Below are 21004 nucleotides of genomic sequence, written 5' to 3' on the forward strand. Positions count from 1 at the left end.
GAGCAACAGCTAAGTGACAAGAAGGCTGGGACTGTGGATATTGCCTCATGGTGCTGGGGAACAGGACTGCTTAAGGAGGAAGGAGGCTGGGAGCAGAGACCTGAGCAGAGAAACTTCCTCTGTGCTGTCATTAGATTTTACTGAACTGGCCAAAGAGGACCCCAGCAGAGAGAAGCATCCCCAGGTCCTGGCAGTTTGCTCCTGCAGGCACTGGCGGCGGTCATGAGCTGTCTGCCAGAGCTGGGAAGCCCCTGCATTGCAGCAACTGAAATCTCCTAAATCTGCAAGTCGTTATTACACATCAAAGGGGCAGATGGAGGGGAGGGGTGGCCCAGCTGTGCCTGGGAGCACCAAAACGCAGCTGGGGGGGAAGGAAGAGTAAACTGGGGGGAGGGAGGAGCAGGAGGAGACAGGAGAGGGGAATTCAGCTGCTCGCAGGCATGCTGTGGAGCAGGATGCCTGGGCAATCCCCTGGAGAAGGTTCTCCATTGGCCCTCCCTATGGAGACCCAACCTCTGCTGCACCCTTGCAGCACCAGAGCCACCACGGGGGACAGTAAAGGTGTGACCCAGAGAACTCACAGAACTCAGTGCTCAGTGGAATGAGCAGTCTAAGGCAAGTAAGAGTGGGATCTGCTGTGGGTACTGACCTTTACCTGCTATGCTGTGCCTCCAAGGATAATTTGTTCCTCCTGCCTGCCCTGTCCCATAGTGGAATTAAAGCGCATTACAGTGTATGATGAGCAATCTCCTGTTTTCTGCAAGCCCCTGCTCCTCCCTAGCCCTCTCCTAACCCTGTGAGCCATTCCTCCCTCCCTTGGCTCTTGCATCCGCCAAGAGCAAAATGAATAACTAAGTGAATAAAACAAAATCAACAAACAATTAAAGCCGCATTCCACGAGGTATCTGCTGACTGCTGAGCTCTGAAAGGCTGAGCTCAGCACTTCTCGCTGGGGCTGCCTTTCGTTCCTGGGGTCTGGGCTGCAGCACTGTTATAAATCACCACCAGGAAAGCACTGCGTGGCCCCACGAGCTCAACCTCAGTCCACAGTGACTCTGTGGCTGACACCGGGCTTCAGTGGGTGGCTCTGTGCCATCCCAAAATGCCCATGGGACTGATGTCCTGTGTGCCTGGGATGTTTCCCATCCAGGGACGGACGTCACTGTGAGCCTGGTGGGTGAATGGCACCCTCGCACCACTGTGTGTTTCAGCAGTGGGGTGGCTGCAGGGTGCAGTGGCTGAGCACAGCTGGGGAAGAGGCTCAGCCAGAGTGGTGAGTGTCTCCTGGTATAGGGATATATGCCCCAAAACATCCTGCAGAACAGAGGTGTTACCAGCAGGAGGGCAGGTGAATATCTGTGCTGCCACATCACTCACACTTGGGCAAGTAATTTGTTGGGGTGGGGGACAGGACCCCCTTAGTGCCACCGTGATCCCAGCTCATCCAAGAGCCCAGCACGGGCAGCCCATGCTGTTAACACCAGCAGAAGCTGCTTGGTGCTGGGTCCCAGGCACAAGGAACACACCACTTCCAATCCCTTACTCGTAATGCCTGCATTTCCTTCCCTGTGCTCCTGCATGGGAAGACAGTGATACCCTCTGACACCAAATAGTAAACGCCAAATAATGCAGCTCCTTGTGACCATCACCCAAAGCCAACCTGGAGATCTGACATGAGGAACTCCCACATCCCTTCAAGACATGGCTGTGCCAACGCTCACAGCCTCATGGGAAGAAGATGGGTTTCATCACCTGATTTTATGGGAGAGGAAGCAGTGAGAGGAAGGGGCTAATTTGAAAGCCAAAGCAGAACTCATTTGGGGCTGGATTAAAATACAAAGGCTGATGTGCAACTGGGAAACCATCCCCTGGGCTCAGACCACTGGGGAAGGAAAAGGTCTGAGCAAGGGCAGCTCCAGCCGCAGGGTTATCTTCCACCTTGGCATCCATTGGGGTCTTTGTGTGACTGACTGCTTTGCAATTTTATTACATTTTTATTGATCCATCCCCTGCAGCCTCAGCACATCTGCTCCGGCTGCAGGAGCCCCGCTGGGAGGTGTGCTTATTTACACAGCTGTGAAGGATTTCCCCAGTCAAGTTCATTAACTACATGAAGGAGACGCACTGTTCTTTCTCATTATTAAGAGATTTCTGCCACTGAGGCCTCCACCCACCCCCTCTCCTTGCTAGACAGGACACATGGGGACTGACCTCGGAAGGGAGGAATGCTGCAGGATCCCCTGGTTTGGATCCCTTCTGCTTGGGTAAGAGCTGAAGCTTTACCTGGTGGTGCAGGTAGAGCTCTCCCCTTTGTCTCCCTCATCATGTACCAGGGTGAGGGTCCTGGACTAAACAGAGTGGTACTTTGCATTGCTTTAGCAACTCGTTTTTCTTGTCTCTGTGTTTGTTCATTTGGTAATTAAGAATCAGTCTCAAGGAAAGCAGCTTAACAGCTCCCATGCTGCTGGTTCTGCCAGAGCAAAGATGTTGAAGAGTAATTGCACAGAGCTGAGTGCTGCAGGATGTGGGCATGGCAGGACAGCCTGGTGAGCAGCCTGGCAACCTGCAGCACACAGCTTGCAGGACCTGTTCTCAAAGAGATGGTGACCCACTGCCCACCAGAGGACCTGTCCTGGAAGAGGTGGGGGACCCAAAGCACCGCATGGCTCTGCTCCAGCCCTGCTGCAGCCAAGGGATGCTCCAAGGAGCACTCACTCACCTCCTCGGTATGTCTTCCAGGTGTAGTACTTCCCTCGGAAGGGGACATTATCAAACTCAGCGCACTGCAGCTCTCGGAAGTCCTGGGACCCTGGTGGGCAGTCCTGCAGCCGCAGACAGAGAGATGAGCACATAGGTGATGCACTGCCCTACTGCTAGGGCAGGGGTGGCTGCAGGTCCAGCAGGGATAGCACCAGCACTTTGAGATGGACACCAGCTCTGACCCCTGCCCAATACTGTAGGATGGCACAAGGCATTGGGGAAGCATCTTATTTCCTAACTACAAGCCCATGGACATTAAAGCTGTAATTTCCCAGAATCAAAGCTGAATTGTGTTACCCTACAGCACAGTTGTTTCTCTTTGTTCCCTCTGAGGTCTAACGCCCACCCCTGGGAAGCCAGGTGTTGTAATGGGGTTTTGGGAGCCTGCTGGGCTTGCACTCACAGAGTGCAAAGCAACCGCTGCTGTGTTGGTGTTGAAAGCCTCTGATCTTTTCCTTGTTATCTTTTGGGGCCCCTTTTTGATGCCAAAGCCCCTTGAGCATGTACCACCAATCTGCCCTCTGAACCAGGTGGTGCAGACGTGCTCCGTCCTGCTTGGTTCTTCCCCATTGCTACCAGTACAGCATGCTTTTCCTCCCCCAGCTCCATAGCCCAGCAGTCCCATGGCAGTGCCTAACACCCCAGAGCCATGCAGAGGGCTCACTGCTGCCTCCATTCTGCAGCACAGTGCTCCCTGCCCACGTCAAAGCCCTGCTGACCCCTTGGCATTCCTCTATGTCAGCGTGATGGTACTCACATCGGTGTTACAGGACCGATAGCGTTTCCGCTCCCCCAGGCAGTACTTCCCTCCAATCGTAGGCCTGGCAAACAGGGAATAAGAGGAAAAAAGCAGCTCAGGACAGCAAGCCAGCATTGGTGGCAGATGGCTGCCCCATGCCAGCATCGGTTGGCCTGAGTTCCATGGGTGCGTGGGTCCCATACCTATGGGAACACCAAGGCCTCCACTGCAAGGACAGGTTCTGCCTGGAGGAATTTGCATGCCTAGCTGCCAGCATGCAGCAGGATTGTCTGAGCAGCTGCCACGTTCCCCACTGAACCGAGCATCCAGGACAAGGCATAGCCATGTGCATGCACACCTACCGTGGGCTGTCGCAGTGCCGGACAGAGGAGGACACACCGCCGCCGCACGTCCTGCTGCACTCACCCCAGGATGACCAGGATCCCCAGGCACCATCCACACCCTCCGGCCGGGTGCCAAAGGGCACGCATTCCCTCTTGTAGCACCACTGGGGAGAGACAGAGCTTCAAAAACCTTGAGAACGATATGCTCTCCTCCTCCCAGATAGCTGTCTGGCCTCCTTTGGACACAGGACGGCTGGGATCAGACTTGATCCCATGAAGTTTGAACTCTGGGCTGTACTGGCCTTGGTGCCAAGTTTGCCACCGCAGAGAGCACTCACACCTCCCTGGGCACCATTTAGTCTGAGTCAGAGCATCACCATCTGTATGCTGTGTACTCGGTGATAGCAGGGATGCTCATGCAAACTTGCCTATGAAACATTTCCCTTGGACCTGGAAAGGATCCTGCACCCCCTGGAGTCAGCAGTGATGCAAGGAGCAGGACACTGCCAGACCCGCTGCTGTTCTCTGGGCACGATGCCAGACACAGCGTCTCAAGGGCTGAGATAATCCCAGGAAGGAAGAAACTGCTGTGTGCTCCTTCCAGGGGCTGATAACCCACCCTGGAGCTACTGGCACAGCTTCTCCCTTCTCCTTTCAAGCCTGGCTCTTTGCAGGCAGCCCAATCTGCAGGGAATAATAAATCTCCCAGGATGGTTGACTGCTTGCACAGCAGCGCGTTAGCAAAGGTGCAACCACACGCAGAGCATGCACAGCCCTTCTGGTGTCCCTGCATGGAGGCACAGGGAGAGCTAGTACAAGATGCACCCTCTGGTTAGAAAATAACCAGTAGTAAGCGGGGGGAAACAGAAGTACTTGAAAGTGACAAAAGCTGGTAGAAAATCACTACGAGAAAAAGATTGCTCTTGTATATGATGAATTTTGAACAGCAGGGATGCTCAGCCCCAGGAGCTGCCTAATCCCTTTCGATCTAATTTCCAGTAAAGCTAAGAGAACTCTAAAGAATAATGCATTTCTCAAATCCATCTGCTTTCCTGCACATGAGCTTCTCCAGCTTCTTAAGGATCTGAATTTTTTCTTCAGTTTCTTGGGAATTATTTTTCCTCTAGTGGAAAAACATGTGTCTGTTTTATGGTGGATGTCCCAGTCCTGATTCTCCATTGTCCCAAATATTGCACACAGGCTGCAAAGGCACTGGGAGTCATTAACACTTTGCTTTAGTAATTTCACACTCACTTTATGCTGGTGCAAATGAGGGTCGGAGGTGCAGGGAAAGAAGAGAGATGAACAATTTTTAAGTCAAAACTCACTTCCAAAATACATGGCCATGGAAAATCCTATCTTCCCCTCTCAGCAGAGCATGAAAAATGGTCTGATCTTTGAGTGTGCCCAGGGGTCCCGGTGGTCCTTGGCACAGCTGGGTTCCCACTGTGCAGCGAATGGTGGGTGCTCTTGAATCAGCTTTGCACTCCCCAGTAACCACAGTTATCAGTGGACAAGGGATTCACCCACCCACTGCCAACTCGCCACATGTCCTGGGCTTCCTTACCCCCTTCTCAATGGTGTTGGTTTGGCAGATGGTCCCTTCTGCAGCAGGGATGCTGTTGGTTATGCAGCGGTTGCTTTTACTCAGACACCATAACTCACTGCAGACCTCCTGGAAAGAGAAAGATTTTGGGGGAGAGAGGGGGAGGGAAGAAGAAAGAGACAAAGACATGGAGACGAGGTCAGGATTCACCCCGCCCTGGGGCTACAAGGCTGGGGCAGTGCAGCAAGTCCCCTCCCCAGGGCTGGGGATGTTTCCTTTACTGGGCCTTCATTGCAGAGGCCAAGCACAAGGACCCATCCTGCAGCACCCATCATGAGCATCCCCCTGCCAGGTGGGTCCAGGTCTGCTTCAGAGGGAAGCTGAGACTGCTTGAGAATGCGAGTGTAGCCCATAAGGCCTCACATTACATCTGCCATTTCCTGCCAGCCTAACAGTCGTGAAGGGAATACTCCTCTGGAGAGTTCAGAGCTGCTTTCAAAGCAATCAAAACAATGCCAGATGCTGACAGAGCCCCTGAGCAGCTCAGAAGTGGGCATTTCTGCTCGCTTCTCTGCAAGGTCCTGGATGCAGCTGGGTCCATGGAATGGAAAGGGCTGGGAACTCCACACCTCCTGACAGGAGGTTTCCTGATACATCCTGACCACTCAGACAAAAAGCTTCCCTTGGTTGCTCCACTTGTCAATTCAAAACCCACCGTAACTTCAAGGCCGTGGCAAACACCCTGCAAATCCATTACAGCTGCTACATCAGAAAGCACAGACCCGCTCTGCCCCTAACATCAGCCAGACAGGACTTGAACACCAGCAAACTGCAAAGCAACAGCTAAAAAGCAGCGCTGAGTTCCCTGCCACATCACTGCCCTGTTCCTACTCTTACTGAAGGAAGACTTTGGAAAACTCCCCACATCAAAGAGAGCTCCAGCACTGATGCAGTGACCATGTGGCTGCCAGCTGGGCAACTGGGAATCCTCAGGGCTGGTATCAAGAGGGGTGAAAACATGAGCTTAGGGTTCCTGTGCTTCCCGCTCTTGTTCCTGGGTTTGCAAGCATAGGGTGGCACGGGGTGACCCAGTGAGGCTGTGCCGATAGACCTCAGCTCTGAGACACAATTGGGTTTTGGTTCCTAACTCTTACCACCAAAGCTCAGCTTTGATGAAAGAAAAGACAATCTCTCTCCCAACTTAAAAAGGCATTGACCCCTTCATTGGATCATAGAATCATTAAGATTGGAAAAGACCTCTAAGATCATCAATTTTAATTGTCAACTCATCACCACCATCCCCAGTAACCATGTCCCCAAAATCACGTTGCACTCCCAGAGCTATTACAACTATTGGGAAGTAGGAACTCTTGCAGTCCTACTGTGTCACCAGCAGAATGGACATCCCAGCTCCCCCAGTCATATCTGTTCACCCCATCATCATCAAGCCTATTAATAATCTGCTCTGTGCTAGCATGGAGATGGAGAAAGCCAGAAAATAAAGGGATGCTGACATGCTTGCACCATTGCCCTGCAGTTTGTTTATATGGGACAGGGGATGGGTGGATGTACACGTTCACCCAGATTTATGTGCACTCACTTGAGCCCCTGTGCCCTTTGGGTTTCTCCCAAACACGCATGAAGGGCCGGGCTGGAAGGGTCATCGCAAGGACATCTTGTGCTTTTGTGATCCTTGTGTATATACAGGAAGAGCCTGACCAAGTTAAAAATGAGCTGGGAAACAGGCATGTAAACGTGGAAAATTTCCATTCCACTGCCTATGATTGAGATGAGGAGGGGCTCTGACTGTAGGCAGGAGTGCTACTCGGCCTCTTCCTACTGCTGCATCCACTCCATTTCCAGGCAACTCTGGGAGAGTCAAACTCAGGTGTTTGTCTACCAAGATGAGCTAATAAAACCACTGGGAGGAGGTCTAGCATCAAGTCATACTGCACAGTTGAACACTCAGAGTGATAAACTGGTTCATACTGGATCACTTCAATGGCAAACAGTGGGCTTGTTTGCTCATGGGGATGGGCAGTGGAGACGTAAGTGGTTGCAAGGGAAACTAAATCTGATCTGTAGCGTTTCATCCCCCTCCAGCCTTTCAGGGTTTGGACCAGAGTGGATACACATGTGTGTACATCAGACAACACAGATGCCCACGTAGCTCACTGGTGAATCCTCTGCTTACTTGAGGGGAAGGTGTTCAATCAGCCATTAAGTGTACACACCTTCCACTTGCCACTATGCTCAGATCAGTCAGCAATGTTCTGTATGTTAAACACAGCAAAACGTCAGGCTGAGACCCAGGAATCTCCTGAAAAAACCCTTCCTTTCAGTGGTTTCTTGTATTCAGATCCCAAGGGATGGCAGTGCAGTGGAGGTTTAGATGGGCAGCTCTCTGACACATCTACAGCACAATGCACCACCTCCCTTGGAAGAGAGAAGTTTTTCCTCCTAAGTTGGTGTGTGCAGCACAGTGACTTCTAGTAAGGATCACAAAAAATACGGCTGTGTTCTAAATCCCCAGTGACAGAGGAGTCTGGAGGTGGGGACTGCAGCTTGGGATACAACAGCAGCCCTTGTGGCATTCAACAGCAGCCAAGGCATGGGGCAGAGGCAAGAGATCCCATGGGATAATCTGATGGAAATTGGGCTGCAGCCAACCTCTGTGGATGCAAAATGACCTCCTCTGTCCTCTCCCGGGGAAGCAAGGTGGAAAGCTCACAGGGAACGTGCAAGTGCCCTTCATTACAAGCAAGCTAGCAAAGCGATGTTGGCAGCAGAGGAATGACCCCATGGATCTTTGCAGCCCCAATCCTCCACCCCCTGGGAACCGATAGTAAAGCAGGAAGGCTCTCTACCCCGTATTTACACTGGCGAGATTTTACTCCGTACTGGAAACGGCACTGCTCATCTGCATCGTAGGCCTGTCCTGGAGCCACTGTGGGGTAGATAAAGTCTTGCTTGGGAGGAGCGTTGTTCAGGCATAATCCCATCCCAGAGCTGGAAACAAAGAGAGGAGAATCAGAAAAGCTTTTGGGAAAACACTGCAGGAGAGGAGCAGCAGCACACCTGGCTCTGCCTGGGGCTCAACTCACGCACCCTTGGCTGCTTTGGGGGATAATTTTACTGCCCTCCAGTAGGGAAACCTCTGAGCACAATCAGTGCTGAGAAAGCACTTTGAAATCTTGCTGTCTGCATCCCCAGGGCTGGGTTTTGGGAAGCACTTTTGGCACATGCAGCTCTCAAAGTTTTAATCTCAGTGTTTTGCAGACTGCTGCCAGCCCCTGGCTGTCCTGCTTAGTCCAGGTACAGCAGACAACATTTGGCACAACTTGGGTGGGTGCAAGGACCCTGTACTGCTCACAGAAGCAGGGGTTGGTGGAACCTCTGCCCTCCCACCATGCAGCTGTAGAGCCATGGCTGATGGTGCCGAGCACAGAGAGCCCCTGCTCGCCAAGCCAGCCCTTCTGCATGCCAGAACTTTGGAAGAACATCCAAATTTTGCAAGAAACACGCCTTTCCCTCCCTCTTCCTCATCGCTCAGAGCTCTCCTTAAATCACAGCCTGTCACCACTCCCCTGGCCTCACGTCCTGGGGTCTCATTCACACCACAGCCCTGGCATGGATGGGGCTCTCCAGGCTGTGATCTCCCATGGGGGCTGCCACACATTTGCTGCTGTCCATGCTGAGACCTCGGGGTCACACAAGGACAACGGCCGCGATGCTTTCCCAATGTTCTCCATGCCTTGCCGTGCATCCAGGAGTCAAGGGCAAGGAGGGCAGATTTTGCTGTGGCCAAACATGAGCTGTGGGATGTGGAATGTGGTGATAAGCTATGCTGCTATGGCCAAGCTTTGTGGGATGGAGGGCAGCCCCTTGGGATGTCTGCCTTTGTGTTACAGCAGCAGCATCACAGCTTTGGTCTGTGACCCTGAATGTCTGGTATTCAGACTGCCCCGAGCTTGCTCCTGCCACGATGATCTTACACACTGGCTTCTCTCGTTTGTAATTTAAGTACTGCCCAGTCCTTCCATTAGGCAGTGCCTGTATCCTCCCTCAAACCTCAGCAAAATAGATCCCAACTACTTGGTTTTTGAGAAAAACCCTGGGGAATGCCTGAGCCCTCAACAAGAGCTCCCAGGCAAGGTAAAAATATCAAAACTGGGGGACTTAGGTGCCTAAATCCCTTCTCCTGAATCTTATAGGTGCTTTGGGCAAAAAACACCTTAAGTTGCTCATTCATCTCTAAACTCTCCTCCTCAGTGTCTGCAGAAGCTGCATATGGGTGCAGCCTCAGCTCTGTTTCAGATCCTCCTTCCCCACCTTCCCTGTGATTCTTGGCTGAACTTCAGCAATGTCCAAACGCCTCCAGAAGCTACAGATTTATGCGTGAAGTTTCTGGAAGTGTGGAAGCTAACAAAAGGTCTGACAGATGCAGGGTAAATAGAGTTACCATCCTTAGCAGAAATGTCAAAAGGAAAAAAGGAAAGCACATGCCTCTTGGGATGGGGTGAGGTGCTGGTAGACAAGACAGTGGGTGCATGGGCTGTGTGCTTTGGGGGGTTTTCTTTCGCTTTACCCACTCCTCACAGGGGAGTGTGAGAGGCTGGAGGTGTGTACTGGTTGTGAGGTAGAAAGGAGGGCAAGATGACATGGATTCCTTACTCCAGGAAGCTGGTGATATAATCCCTGCTGCATGTAGACCATACGAAGGGGTTGGTTTTCATGGTGATGTGAGCAGCCATCAGCTTGGCCGTTTCTTGCCCGCGGGAGCCACAGCTGTTTCCAACCCCATCATGATTCATGCCAAACCTAGAAAGCAACACCAAAATATTAGAGAGATGATCAACCATAAGAAGGATTGTGCAACTCCTGTTGGCAGGAACAGACCAACAGGAACCTTTCTCCCCATGGGTCGCCCATGGGGACTCATTGGCACGGTACTCACGTGTGGCCAATCTCATGGGCAATGGTGAAGGCTGTGGCCAGGCCAATGTCCTCGTTGATGCTGCAGCTTCGTTCCCTTTCACACATGCCACCCACCGGGGCCAGGCCTAGGGAAGGCAGACGGAGAGGTCACATAGAATCATAGAATATCCCAAGTTGGAAGCGATGGGGCATGGGTTGCACTGGGGGACGTAGGGCCAGCACCAAGCAGCTGAGACAGGCATGGGTTATACTAGGGGACATAGTGGGGCACTTCATGCTCACTAACACTGAACGCAGCCTGCTCAATAGCAAGTTTCTTCCTGCTGGTTTCACTGGCAATTGGTACAAAGACATTGGTTTTATGGGTTGGGGTACAGGGTCACTCAGCACTGTCAACTAATTTTGACAACAGCAGACTAAGAAATGCTGAAGATGGGTCAAAACCCACTGAATTTCATATCATAGAATCATAGAATCACAAAGGTTGGAAAAGACTTACAGGATCACCCAGTCCAACCATTCACCCATTGCCAATGGTTCTCACTAAATCATGTCCTTCAACACAACGTCCAAAGGTTCCTTAAGCACCTCTCTGACACTCACTTTCCCAGTGCCACAGGCTGTACCCACTGCTAAGGGCTGAGGAAGGGACAAACTTAGTTCTAAGAATGGGCCAAGCCACCACAAGCCCTCCAGCCACCACCACCCTCCCAGGCACCTCATCCACAGCCACATCAGGTCAGAGATCCACCAAATTTTCCTTTTTAACTGCAGTGATTCACAGCAATAATCCCTCCCTGACTGCTTAGTCTAGACCAGGGCAAGACAAATTAGGAGCTACAGCCAGAGAGAGCGGCAGGGTCTGTCTGTGTCTAGCAGTTTAAATAAAGAACTCCCTTTACAGTCATCACAAAAAAGTCTTATTTCTCTCTGCTAAGCCAGGAATACTCCACTAGGCTATGGACCAGCCCTAGATGCAAGCGGTTCTTAATCATCAGGCTGGACCTGACCCAGGGATATAACGGAGAAGCGTTCCAGAGCCCATCCGTCCTCCGGGTTGCTGCTTTTAGTGTTTACAGAAGTAAGGAGGCTACACGGTCTGGCGGGCTGGAAACCACGGGCCTGTTCCTGGCTCTGCTGCTGGCGCTCGCGGGAGCATTGGGCGAGTGCTTCCCCTTTGCTCGCTCATTAGGAAACATGGATGGGGCAGCCCTCCTCTACCACACTCTCAAAGATGTACGTGCTGGTTTGGAGAGCCTACAAGCAAAATCCTACCTACCCAGCGTGCCACAGGGTTTATTCTTGTAGATGCAAATGTCGTATCTGCAAAGAGAAGGAGAAGGTGGCATTAAGAACATGCACGATGTCGGCGACTCCAAAATCTTCCGCAAATACGTCTCAATTTGACCGATAATTCACATACAAAACAGCTCATGCAACACTTCTGGCATAGAAAGTACAGACTGCAACAGGTAAGAGATGCCTCAGATCCATATTTTGCAATACTCCCAGGCTGAGACACGCTGTGTTCTTTTAAGGATAGCTCTGGCGTACGGGTCACTTAACTACTGAGCAACACTGGATGGGGTCAGAGGTGGGGTTTTGATGAAACGCAGTGAGCCAGCAGCCCTGAAGCTCTGTGGGTTTGGCTGGATGGCCCAGTGCTGCTCACGAGCATCCAGCACACTGCTGTGAGCCAGGCATTTCCCTTCGGGGAGGATCAGGCTCACAGAACTGCCCCGACTGATGAGCACTTTGTGTCTGTACACTCAGGTCTGTCGCATTAAATCGTACCAATCGAACACGCAGCTTTGATTTATTTGTTTTTCTAAACAACACACACCTCAGCCTGAAGTTACGTTTCACTTCAAAATTCACTGTAGTTTCATTATAATGGTAATGCGGTTTTTAAAAATGATTTGTTTCTTTTGCAGCTTCATTCTTTACTGAGAATTTTCCAAACAAATTCAATATGGGTTGATTCAAAATGACTCTTTCCTCTGTTCCTGGCCTCGACTTCCAGCCATTGCATCAAGGAGCTGCCTGTTTGCACATCATTAGCTGCAAATGAGGAAAAGCTAAATGAGGACAGCAAAATACAATTTCCTCCCAGCTGAAAGGCAGCATCCTTGCAATGGGACACCGGCAGCACCTCCAGCTTAGGCCAGAGAGTGAATATTGTTGTTTACTTGTAGAGATGAGCTGCGTGTCCTCCCTGTCTCTGTTTACATTCCTTCTCCATGTTCTGCTCTCTGCATGGAGGGCAGACTCAAATATTTGGGTTTTTGCAAAGTTTTGGCAACACTAAGTTTAAATCTACACAGGGAACAGCTGGGTGGTGGGTGCTGCTCCTTGGCCACGAGGTGCATTTCAACCCCAGTGTGATTTGGGTGCATGACACTGAGGGCACTGACTGTGATGTGGCTTTTGGGACTCCTGAATGGGCAGCTGACCTTCTGACACTACTCCTGGTGGACTCATGGGAACGAAAGCAGGGAGGAAGCAAACTGGCAGCACACAAAGAGTTAAGTGCAGCATGTTCCTGGTGATGGCTCCTGTCCCTTTGGCCCCCAGTGCTCTCTCTCAAAGTGTCCAAACCTCCCACCCCTGGCAGGAAGCCAAACGAGTGAAAAACATTTGTTGCTTTGTTTCGTGCGGATCCGTGAAAGCCTTCGGAGGCTCCGATTCGACACGTCTCCACGAGAGCAAAAAGCCCACAGCTCAGCAAGATGTTATCAGGAATTTATGAGCGACACAGCCGGATGTGCTGGTGCTGTCCAAGCTGGGAGGCGAGTAGCTGAGGGTTAGATCGAACATCTGGTGTGAGGCTGAAGAATTCGGAGTCTGCGCCCGTGTCCCACACGTGTGGAGGAAAAGCAGACGCTACAGCCCTGGGAGGATGAGACTGGGGCCAAGGGGGTGTTCTGCTTGCTCCCCCTGAGTGCTGTACGGGCTCATGGGATGCACATGGATCCACCACTTAATAGGGAAAAAAAAAAGTGCAACTAAATCTTATAGGGTCCCTGCTCCACCAGCCAAGAAGCGGCTCTCTGGTGCCCAGGGTGCAGGCAGTGCCTGGGTGCTGAGAGCTGCTTCTTGGCACCCTCCATCCTCACAGCTGTCCTCTCCATGGCCTCCATTCTTCCAGCATTCTCTGTGCTTCCTTCCATACCCTCTGCTGTTCCAGAATCAGACACACAGCTATTTCAATGGGGATTATTTGTGCCGTGTGTGAAGGTTCAGATGCTTTCATCCAGCTTGGGAGCAATCTAATTCAGCATCCAGCTTAACCTCCCAGAATCATAGAGTTGGAAAGGACCTTTAAAGGCCATCTGGTTCAACTCCACTGCAACGAGCACAGACACCTACAGCTTGATCAAGGTGCTCAAAGCCTGATCCAGCCTGACCTTAAGAGTTTCCAGGGATGGGTACCTACTGACCCAGGCCATTTGTACAGGAATGGGAACAGACAGGCACCTCCAGTTTAGGACTGTTCTTAGATGAGATGAAGTCACTTCAAGGGAAATCTACCAGCTACAAAGGAGAGAGCTCAGTCCTACACGTAGTCACACAATGTGAGGGAAGTCAGATCCTATGTTGGCTGGAGACCCTCTGCCATTGTCATGATGCTCACGTTACACTTGTTTTCTCTTCTCCATCCTTCAGAGAGGAAGCAGGTTGCGCTCTCTGTCTCAGTAGATTGCTGAAGTCCAAGGACTCTGGGGTGTGGTCCCACCTGCAACATGCACTGCTATACATCCTGCTCTGGACATGCTGGTGCACAAATACCCATGGCTGCAAACTAAGCTCCTTGTGAGCACAACGACGTGGAGGGAAGACATTGGAGGATGGATGATGGTTATCTGAACTGCAGTAATCTGCATTGCCGCAACAGAACTGGCAGGTAGCTAGGCTGAAGGGTAGCCACTGCCAAGCCGGCTTGTTGGGGATTGCATGGAAGGATGTCTTGGATGAATTATGTGGATGGAGTGGAAGACAGCACTGCCAAGGTTGGGAGCTTCCTTACCTGGTGATCAGCACCGCGGTGTCGTGGTTAGCTATGCCATTCTCAGGGATAGCATTCCCGTTGCCATTCCTGTTCACAATGGATTTCTGCCATTTGCAGAAGCTGTCCAGGGATTTCCCGGCGTGGTGGTTAATCTCCAGTGTGGGCTGGAATGGAAGCAATATAACAGCATGTTCCCAGAGAAGCTCTGATGTGAAGGCACTGATGATTTCCATGCCAGCAAAACACTGAAACCAGTCCAGATACCCACCCCCCTTCACAGACACCAAGAGGAAGCAAGACTTTTTAGAATCACAAAATCATTAAGATTGGAAAAAACGCCTGAGATCATCAAGTCCAACCATCAACCCATCCCCACCATGCCCACTAATCCATGTCCCTTTCAGAGGTACTAAAACTACTTAAGTCTCTCAAAAGCCACCTTATCCTCAGAGTCCCATTTTCCCGTAGCTTGAAACCAGTTCCTAGCTGCCTTTGAGAGCACATGGTGCACCCAAAAGACTGCATGGGGTGGGAGGATTTCCCAGGGTAACATCCAGAGGGAACACATAGTCCGCCAGAGAGAGTACAGCAGCACAATGCAAGCGGCTCAGCAAAGCCCAGCTTACCTGATCCTCAGTGAGGAGAATCAGCCGGGTCACCAGGATATTGACAATATTGCCCAGACTCGAGTCCTGGAAAAGTTTGGCAACCTGACCTCCAAGAAACAAGAAAAGACGAGTCTTAAAAATGAGCTCAGTAGCAGGGTGACAGGGTGGCAGCTGGAAGGTGAGCACATGTTGGACACCCATATGGGAAAACAGCAGTGCTGAAGGGTCTAAATACAGTCCTAAAGGAAATAGGAATGAGACTCTACTATTTGGATTGCAAAACCTCCTATAACTTGTTCAGATCTTGGTGTCTCCTTCTGAAGAGGTTCGAATGGTGAAGATGGAACCCTGCAGCACCTACACCTTGCTCCTTAGGGTGAGAAAGCTCTGTGGCTCTGGCATTATGCAGCCTTAGTGATGGAGCTTTGCTGGCTGCATGTCAGCAGGGAACGAGACAGCATCTCCCAGAAATCTGCTGCCACACGGTGGGTGTTTTACAGCAGATGAAACAGTTTGAAACTGTATTGTTTTCAAATCTGGCATCTGCTTTAGAAATGCAAACAGAGCAAGCCATGAAAAGAGATCCTACAGAGGACAGGACAAAGAACCATCACAAGAGGGGCTTTCATGGGATTGATGGATAACCTCCAAACTCATCTCACCTCACAGGAGGACTCAGCATGACCAGTCGAAGCCATTAATGCATCTAGCCTGGCATCCTGCTGCCAGCAATGACCTCAACGTGATGCTGCAGAGGAAGCTCCTCTGTGGTAACCCAGAGACACAGGCAGAGCTGTATGGAAGATCAGGGGGTACTTCTCCCTACCCCTCACACCGATCAGCCCCCAGGCGTGAGAGCTGACTGTCCTTATGCTTTCCCATGTGTCTCTCAGCTTGGCTGGCTCCATTTGCATTGCTAATTTGAGATGAGAGATGCTGTTCAAAGAAAGGGCTTTGTTCTCCCAGTCTAGATCTGGCCTAGTGTGGTCACAGAGGCCAGAGTTTAGCTCTCCTGAAGTCCCTCCCAGTGTACAACACAGAGTCCCTACAGGCTTTGGAGTATCACTGCTCTGGGGCAGTGGCAGCATGTCAGGATTGTTGCCTGGGAAGGAGCTCTGCAATCTTGGAACAGATCTCACTTCCCCATTGTGCTCTCTCCATACCACTTGTTATCTCACAGGAAAAGCATGTCTCACCCTTTGACAAACCCAGACATCCGGGGTTCAGGACAGGCTTTACTCAGCTTTCTTTCTGCTGCTGGGTATGCAAGCCTCTGGGCTCCCCAAGCTCCATGATGTGGTTATAACACTTACAATATTCATGATGGCCAGGATGTACTGCTCTATGTCCCGCCGGCCGTGGTACCCCACCATCATTTTGTCAGCCACCACCAGGGTCTCCACGTAGCGCTCTGTGCTGACGGATCTCTTCAGGGGCAGCTGGCCTCGCTGGCTGTGGTTGCCTGATGGCTTCAGTGGGGATGGCTTCAGTGTCCGTAGCCACCAGTGCCTCCCCTTCCAGGGCTTCTCATCTGAAGAGGAAAGAAATTTGGCTGCTGCAAAATCACAGAGGTGAGGGGTGGATAGTTGGTTTTGGTGCTGGGAAGGAAAGGCACTGCAAAGCTCTGTATGCACCACACATGGACCCAGCATACATCCAGCCCTGTTCTTGTGCTGAGCATTCCCAGGGGCTCTGCTGGCATCCTGCTGCCCTCCTGCCTGTGCCCAACTTGCTGCAGGCAGCACCTCCTCTGCTGCTCTATGGCAGGGCCCTGCCCTCGGCTTCGTCATGGGGAAGAGCTGTGTGGATTTAGAAACTACACAGACATAATCTGACAATAAAGCCACTGCAGATCATTTCCTCTTTCCTTTTCCTGCCAGGACCTGAATTTAGGACTTGGCTTTTCCTCCACAGACATGGTTGAAGCCTCCAAAGCAGCAGCAGGTTTGTAGGATTGAGCTCCAGGCTTCAAGCGCTACCGACCTGACTGCAGAGGTGTCCCCAGTGGGGCTGTCAGCTCTGCCCCATAGCTTGAGTCCCACTGTAGGGCAGGAAAGCTGTCTGTGGGGCTGACAGCAGTACTGTGCAGTGGGGAGAGCTGGCTGCAACCTGCTTTGTTCTGATGCTGGATCACATGATACCTGAGACCCTGGGTGCCATAGGGGCTTCACCCAGGCTCTGGGTCACAGACTGAATTCTGGCAAGGATGAGAAGGGCACAGGCATGCAGTGAAGAGGCTGAGCATTTGTGAATTAGGATTTCTCAATCCTAAATTGGCCAAATCTGGGAGGATTTTTGTAAGAACAATAAGAGAGAATTTTTTCTCAATTCCACCCTCTATTTACAAGTCTAAAGGCCCTGCTGTGAAGAAGGGAGTATAAGACTATTCCAAAGACCAGGCCACCAAAAACGCTTAACATGGGTAAAAGTAAATACATAAATAGAACTTTCTTAAATGCAAGAGGGTGGATTTGTCTATGTGCCATAGAGGGCAGCGTGGACTTTCCCAGCCTGCTCCATTGGGACTTTCCCAGCCTGCTCCATTGGGACTTTCCCAGCCTGCACTGGGATGGACTGAAGATGTTTGGTGGGCACAGATACCTAGCACGCCGCAGGCTGCATCCATGTGTGGGTACTGGAGAGATGATCTCTTGTACACAACGTGGGGGCTGCCCTTGCCCTCATTCCCTGCGCTGACGTTGGCTCCCGGGCTCAGCGGTTCGATGAAATATTCCTCCTCATCTGCAACTATTACCCCGTGCTGTGAAAGGAAGGAAACAGAGGAGGTAGGGAGAGAAATGGGTGACGTGCTGGTGGCTTCTCATAAGGAACGTTCTGATGGTTAGCCCCTGAATTACTGGGAACTGACAAATAGCTGAGAGAGCATGCAAGATTCCTTCATTTATGCACAAACACTGAATCATACAAAGCTATGGACCAAAGCAAACCGAGACAGCTGCTCATGGGTGCCTCAGGACATCCACACTGAAGTTCTCAGAAAATCATGCTCATTCTCAGTTGTTTCCTATTCCACGCACTCATTGATCTAACTAAGAGCTGTCTGTGGGATCCTAAATACCATGTCTTCATGTATCAGCACAACTCAGCAGTGAGAACTACCTCCTTTGCTTTTCAACCTCACCCAGAAGCCTTTGGACGCTGCTCAGGACCTTAACACCAGCTGGAAAACTCAGGCACAGAGCTGCAGAGGAGTGTGGATGGTCAGAGGCTTTTGTGAAATGTTGAACCTTTGCAATGTGAAGTCTGATTTACATTGAGATTTTCAGCCAGAACCCTCCCCTGCAGCCTAAAATCCTGCAGCTACCACTGCCCCTTTTACACCCCAACCATCCATTTCTATCAGATGACCTTGTTTCTGCTCCTGTATTTGTTGATTTAGCTATTCAGATATATTTTTTGTTGTTGTTCTCTCTTCTTTGAATGAACAAATGGGGACTATAAGCCCAGACTTTGCCCTCTGACAATGGACCTCCTTGGGAGACCACAACGACCAGCAGGATGGACAACCCAACTGACCAGCTGCTCCTCTCCGGCTGGTCCTACCCTTGCAGCAAGCTTTGCCTCTGCGTAAAAGGTTTGGGCAACATAAAAAGGTTCCTTCAGCCTAAAGTGACATGCAGAAACTCATCATTCAGTCTCACCTCCAAGAAATGGAGATATTCTACCATCTGAAATTTACCAGTGAGCAACCAAGGAGTGAAACCTCCTGGCTTTGCTCAGGCAGACCTCGAGTATACAAAGAGTCTCAGCCTTATGTCATCCGGCCATCCTCCCACGCTGGGTGCACAGACCCCCAGTGATCCTGCATTGATGGGATGTCGCACAACAGGATGGCACGTAGCACGACAGCGATAGGACCTGCCATACGGGTGTGTGGGGAAGCAGATCACTGCAAAACATCTCGAGGTCCTTACATGGAATGAACCACCCGTGCAACAGCGTTACTGCTGGGCAAGTGGAGAGAGCCTCTCCGAGGTGGTTGCTGCCTCCGCAACGGGTCTCTCCCCACCTCCCTCCCCGCTACAAAAGCTGAATCGGGGCAGTGTGCGCGCGGCAAAGTCCCCATCTGCAGAGTGCCGGGGGATTTCCTCCTGCACCAGGCCCTGTTGCTCTTGGCTCCGCTCCACCTTTTCAAACACAAGTGAGGTACTGTGAGGTTAGCCTGGCGAGGGCTGCGGCGGAAAGCTGAGTGTCGGCCTGCGAAGCCAGCTGGCTGCCGGCATCACGGGACGGGGAGAAGGAGGTCACCGCCGACTTGGGGCAGAGCAGCGGGAGGGGAGAGCACATCCTGCCTGCAAACCAGGAGCTACTGGGAAAGGGCCCTTTCCAGCCACCCAAACGCTGTGACCACAGCTTCCTTGGGGCATATATGAGGTCCTGTGACTCTGCGGGAGTGAAGCTCTGCTGTCACGGGACTCTGACCCCGCAGGCCAAGCGCTGAGGTCTGGGTGGTGGACGTGACACATGCGTGTTGAAAGCAGGCGGTGAGAGGCCCTGAGAGAGATCTCTGTGGTTTGTGGGGGAGCTGAGCTGGATATCCTGTCTGTGATTCACCCAGGTCAGCTGCAGAGCAGGGATGGTTTATTCTATTAGCTTACAACCACGCTTCGGAAAGGCACTGCAGCTTGGCCCGTCCACCTCCCCTCACACGCACTCACAGCTGACGTCAGCCCAGCAGCGGGGCCATCTGCCCAGCTCCACACAGCTCGTCTTCCCGCTGACTTCGGGAGGGCAGTGCAGACGGAAGCAGACACTAAGGGCTGAGAACCAGCCTTACAGCGGCCTTTGAGGAGCTCTGACGCAAGAGGAGAGACAGGCACATTTCTCTCCTGAGCTTGTTTATGCCTATAGCTGCGATCTGCTGACTGGAGGACGTGAGTCCTCCGGCTGCTGTACAGACACAGCTCTGCTGAACCCAGGCCTCCCCACGCTGCTCCTACAGGCTTTGGATGCTCTGTGATGGGCCCTGCTGGCAGCTCATGGCTCTGATGCTTTGGGAAATGGGCCATTTTGCCCTTTGCTCTCAGTTAAGCCTGGGTGAATCGTGCCCCGCTCTGGCCATAGGGGCTGAGGCCTGCTGGGCCTGCTGCACACAGACATGGTGGCAGGGCCAGGCAGAGGAGTCACAGAATCATGGAATCATTATGGCTGGAAAAGACCTCTCACATCCCCAAGCATGACCTCAACCTTTCCCACCACGCCTACTGACCACATCCATCAGTGCCACATCTCTATGGCTCTCAAACACCTCCACAGATGGTGGCCCCACTACTTCCTTGACAGCCTGTGCCAATGCATCATCACTCTTTCTGAGAAGAAATTGTTCCTAACATCCAACCCAAATCTCCCTTGGCACAACTTGAGGCCATTACCTCTCATCCTATTGATGGGAGTGAACCTATTGGCATCTGGGGTGCAAACATTTGAGCACAACGCATATTACAGAGCTACACATAAATTGTAAAAGGATGTTGGAGTTGGACATGGCTTGACACTTATTACCCATTTTCATACCTTTGCTTTGGGGCCTTTTGTGGAGTCATCCCTTCACTCTTCTTTTTTGCACCCCATAACCAGCACTGGTCCAAGCCTGCACCCATTTAACACCAGAACACAGCCCCATTTGCGTCATCTAGGAGTCCTCTGAGATCTTCTGTCCTCACCTATCCCCTGCCAAGCAGACCTGGTGCAGCCTGGAGGCTGCAGGACAGCAGGAGTGCAGCCAGGAGGGCTTGGCTGCTAATCACCCAGAGGTGATTAGCACCTCTGGGTGCACAGGTCTGCTCGAGTGGAAGTGTGGCCCCACTCTGCCAGCTAAAGGCACCAGTATCCTCTTGGCCAAATTCCTGGCCCTGTTGTTGTCATGAAGCTTGATGATCCCCCTTCTTGCTGATGCCTGTAGCTTTTCACAACAGGAGGACAGAGTTCAGAAAAAGGAGAGGTTGCTGGATGACCTCCTGTACCTCTGTGTGCCTGGCTCCATTTTCCAGACAATCCCTGGTATCTCTCCAGAGCTAGATTATCTGTGGACTAAAATAT

The 21004-nt window shown here is 51.7% G+C and overlaps 1 protein-coding gene across 1 annotated transcript in view; it reads right to left on the minus strand.

Annotated features, from left to right (window-relative positions):
* ADAMTS10 (ADAM metallopeptidase with thrombospondin type 1 motif, 10) overlaps positions 1–21004 on the minus strand; it is a 47939-nt gene that overhangs the window by 8827 nt on the left and 18108 nt on the right. Inside the window, exons 4-15 of the mRNA NM_001389647.2 lie at positions 17546–17705; positions 16258–16475; positions 14963–15046; positions 14355–14500; positions 11607–11650; positions 10347–10452; positions 10064–10210; positions 8257–8398; positions 5411–5518; positions 3862–4007; positions 3518–3581; positions 2720–2822 (exon numbers count right to left, since the gene is read on the minus strand). Coding sequence (NP_001376576.1) covers positions 2720–2822; positions 3518–3581; positions 3862–4007; positions 5411–5518; positions 8257–8398; positions 10064–10210; positions 10347–10452; positions 11607–11650; positions 14355–14500; positions 14963–15046; positions 16258–16475; positions 17546–17705 — 1468 coding nt within the window. The remainder of the gene's footprint in view (positions 1–2719; positions 2823–3517; positions 3582–3861; positions 4008–5410; positions 5519–8256; positions 8399–10063; positions 10211–10346; positions 10453–11606; positions 11651–14354; positions 14501–14962; positions 15047–16257; positions 16476–17545; positions 17706–21004) is intronic.

The sequence above is a fragment of the Gallus gallus genome, chromosome 28 (genome assembly GCF_016699485.2).
Source record: "Gallus gallus isolate bGalGal1 chromosome 28, bGalGal1.mat.broiler.GRCg7b, whole genome shotgun sequence".
Lineage (NCBI taxonomy): Eukaryota > Metazoa > Chordata > Aves > Galliformes > Phasianidae > Gallus > Gallus gallus.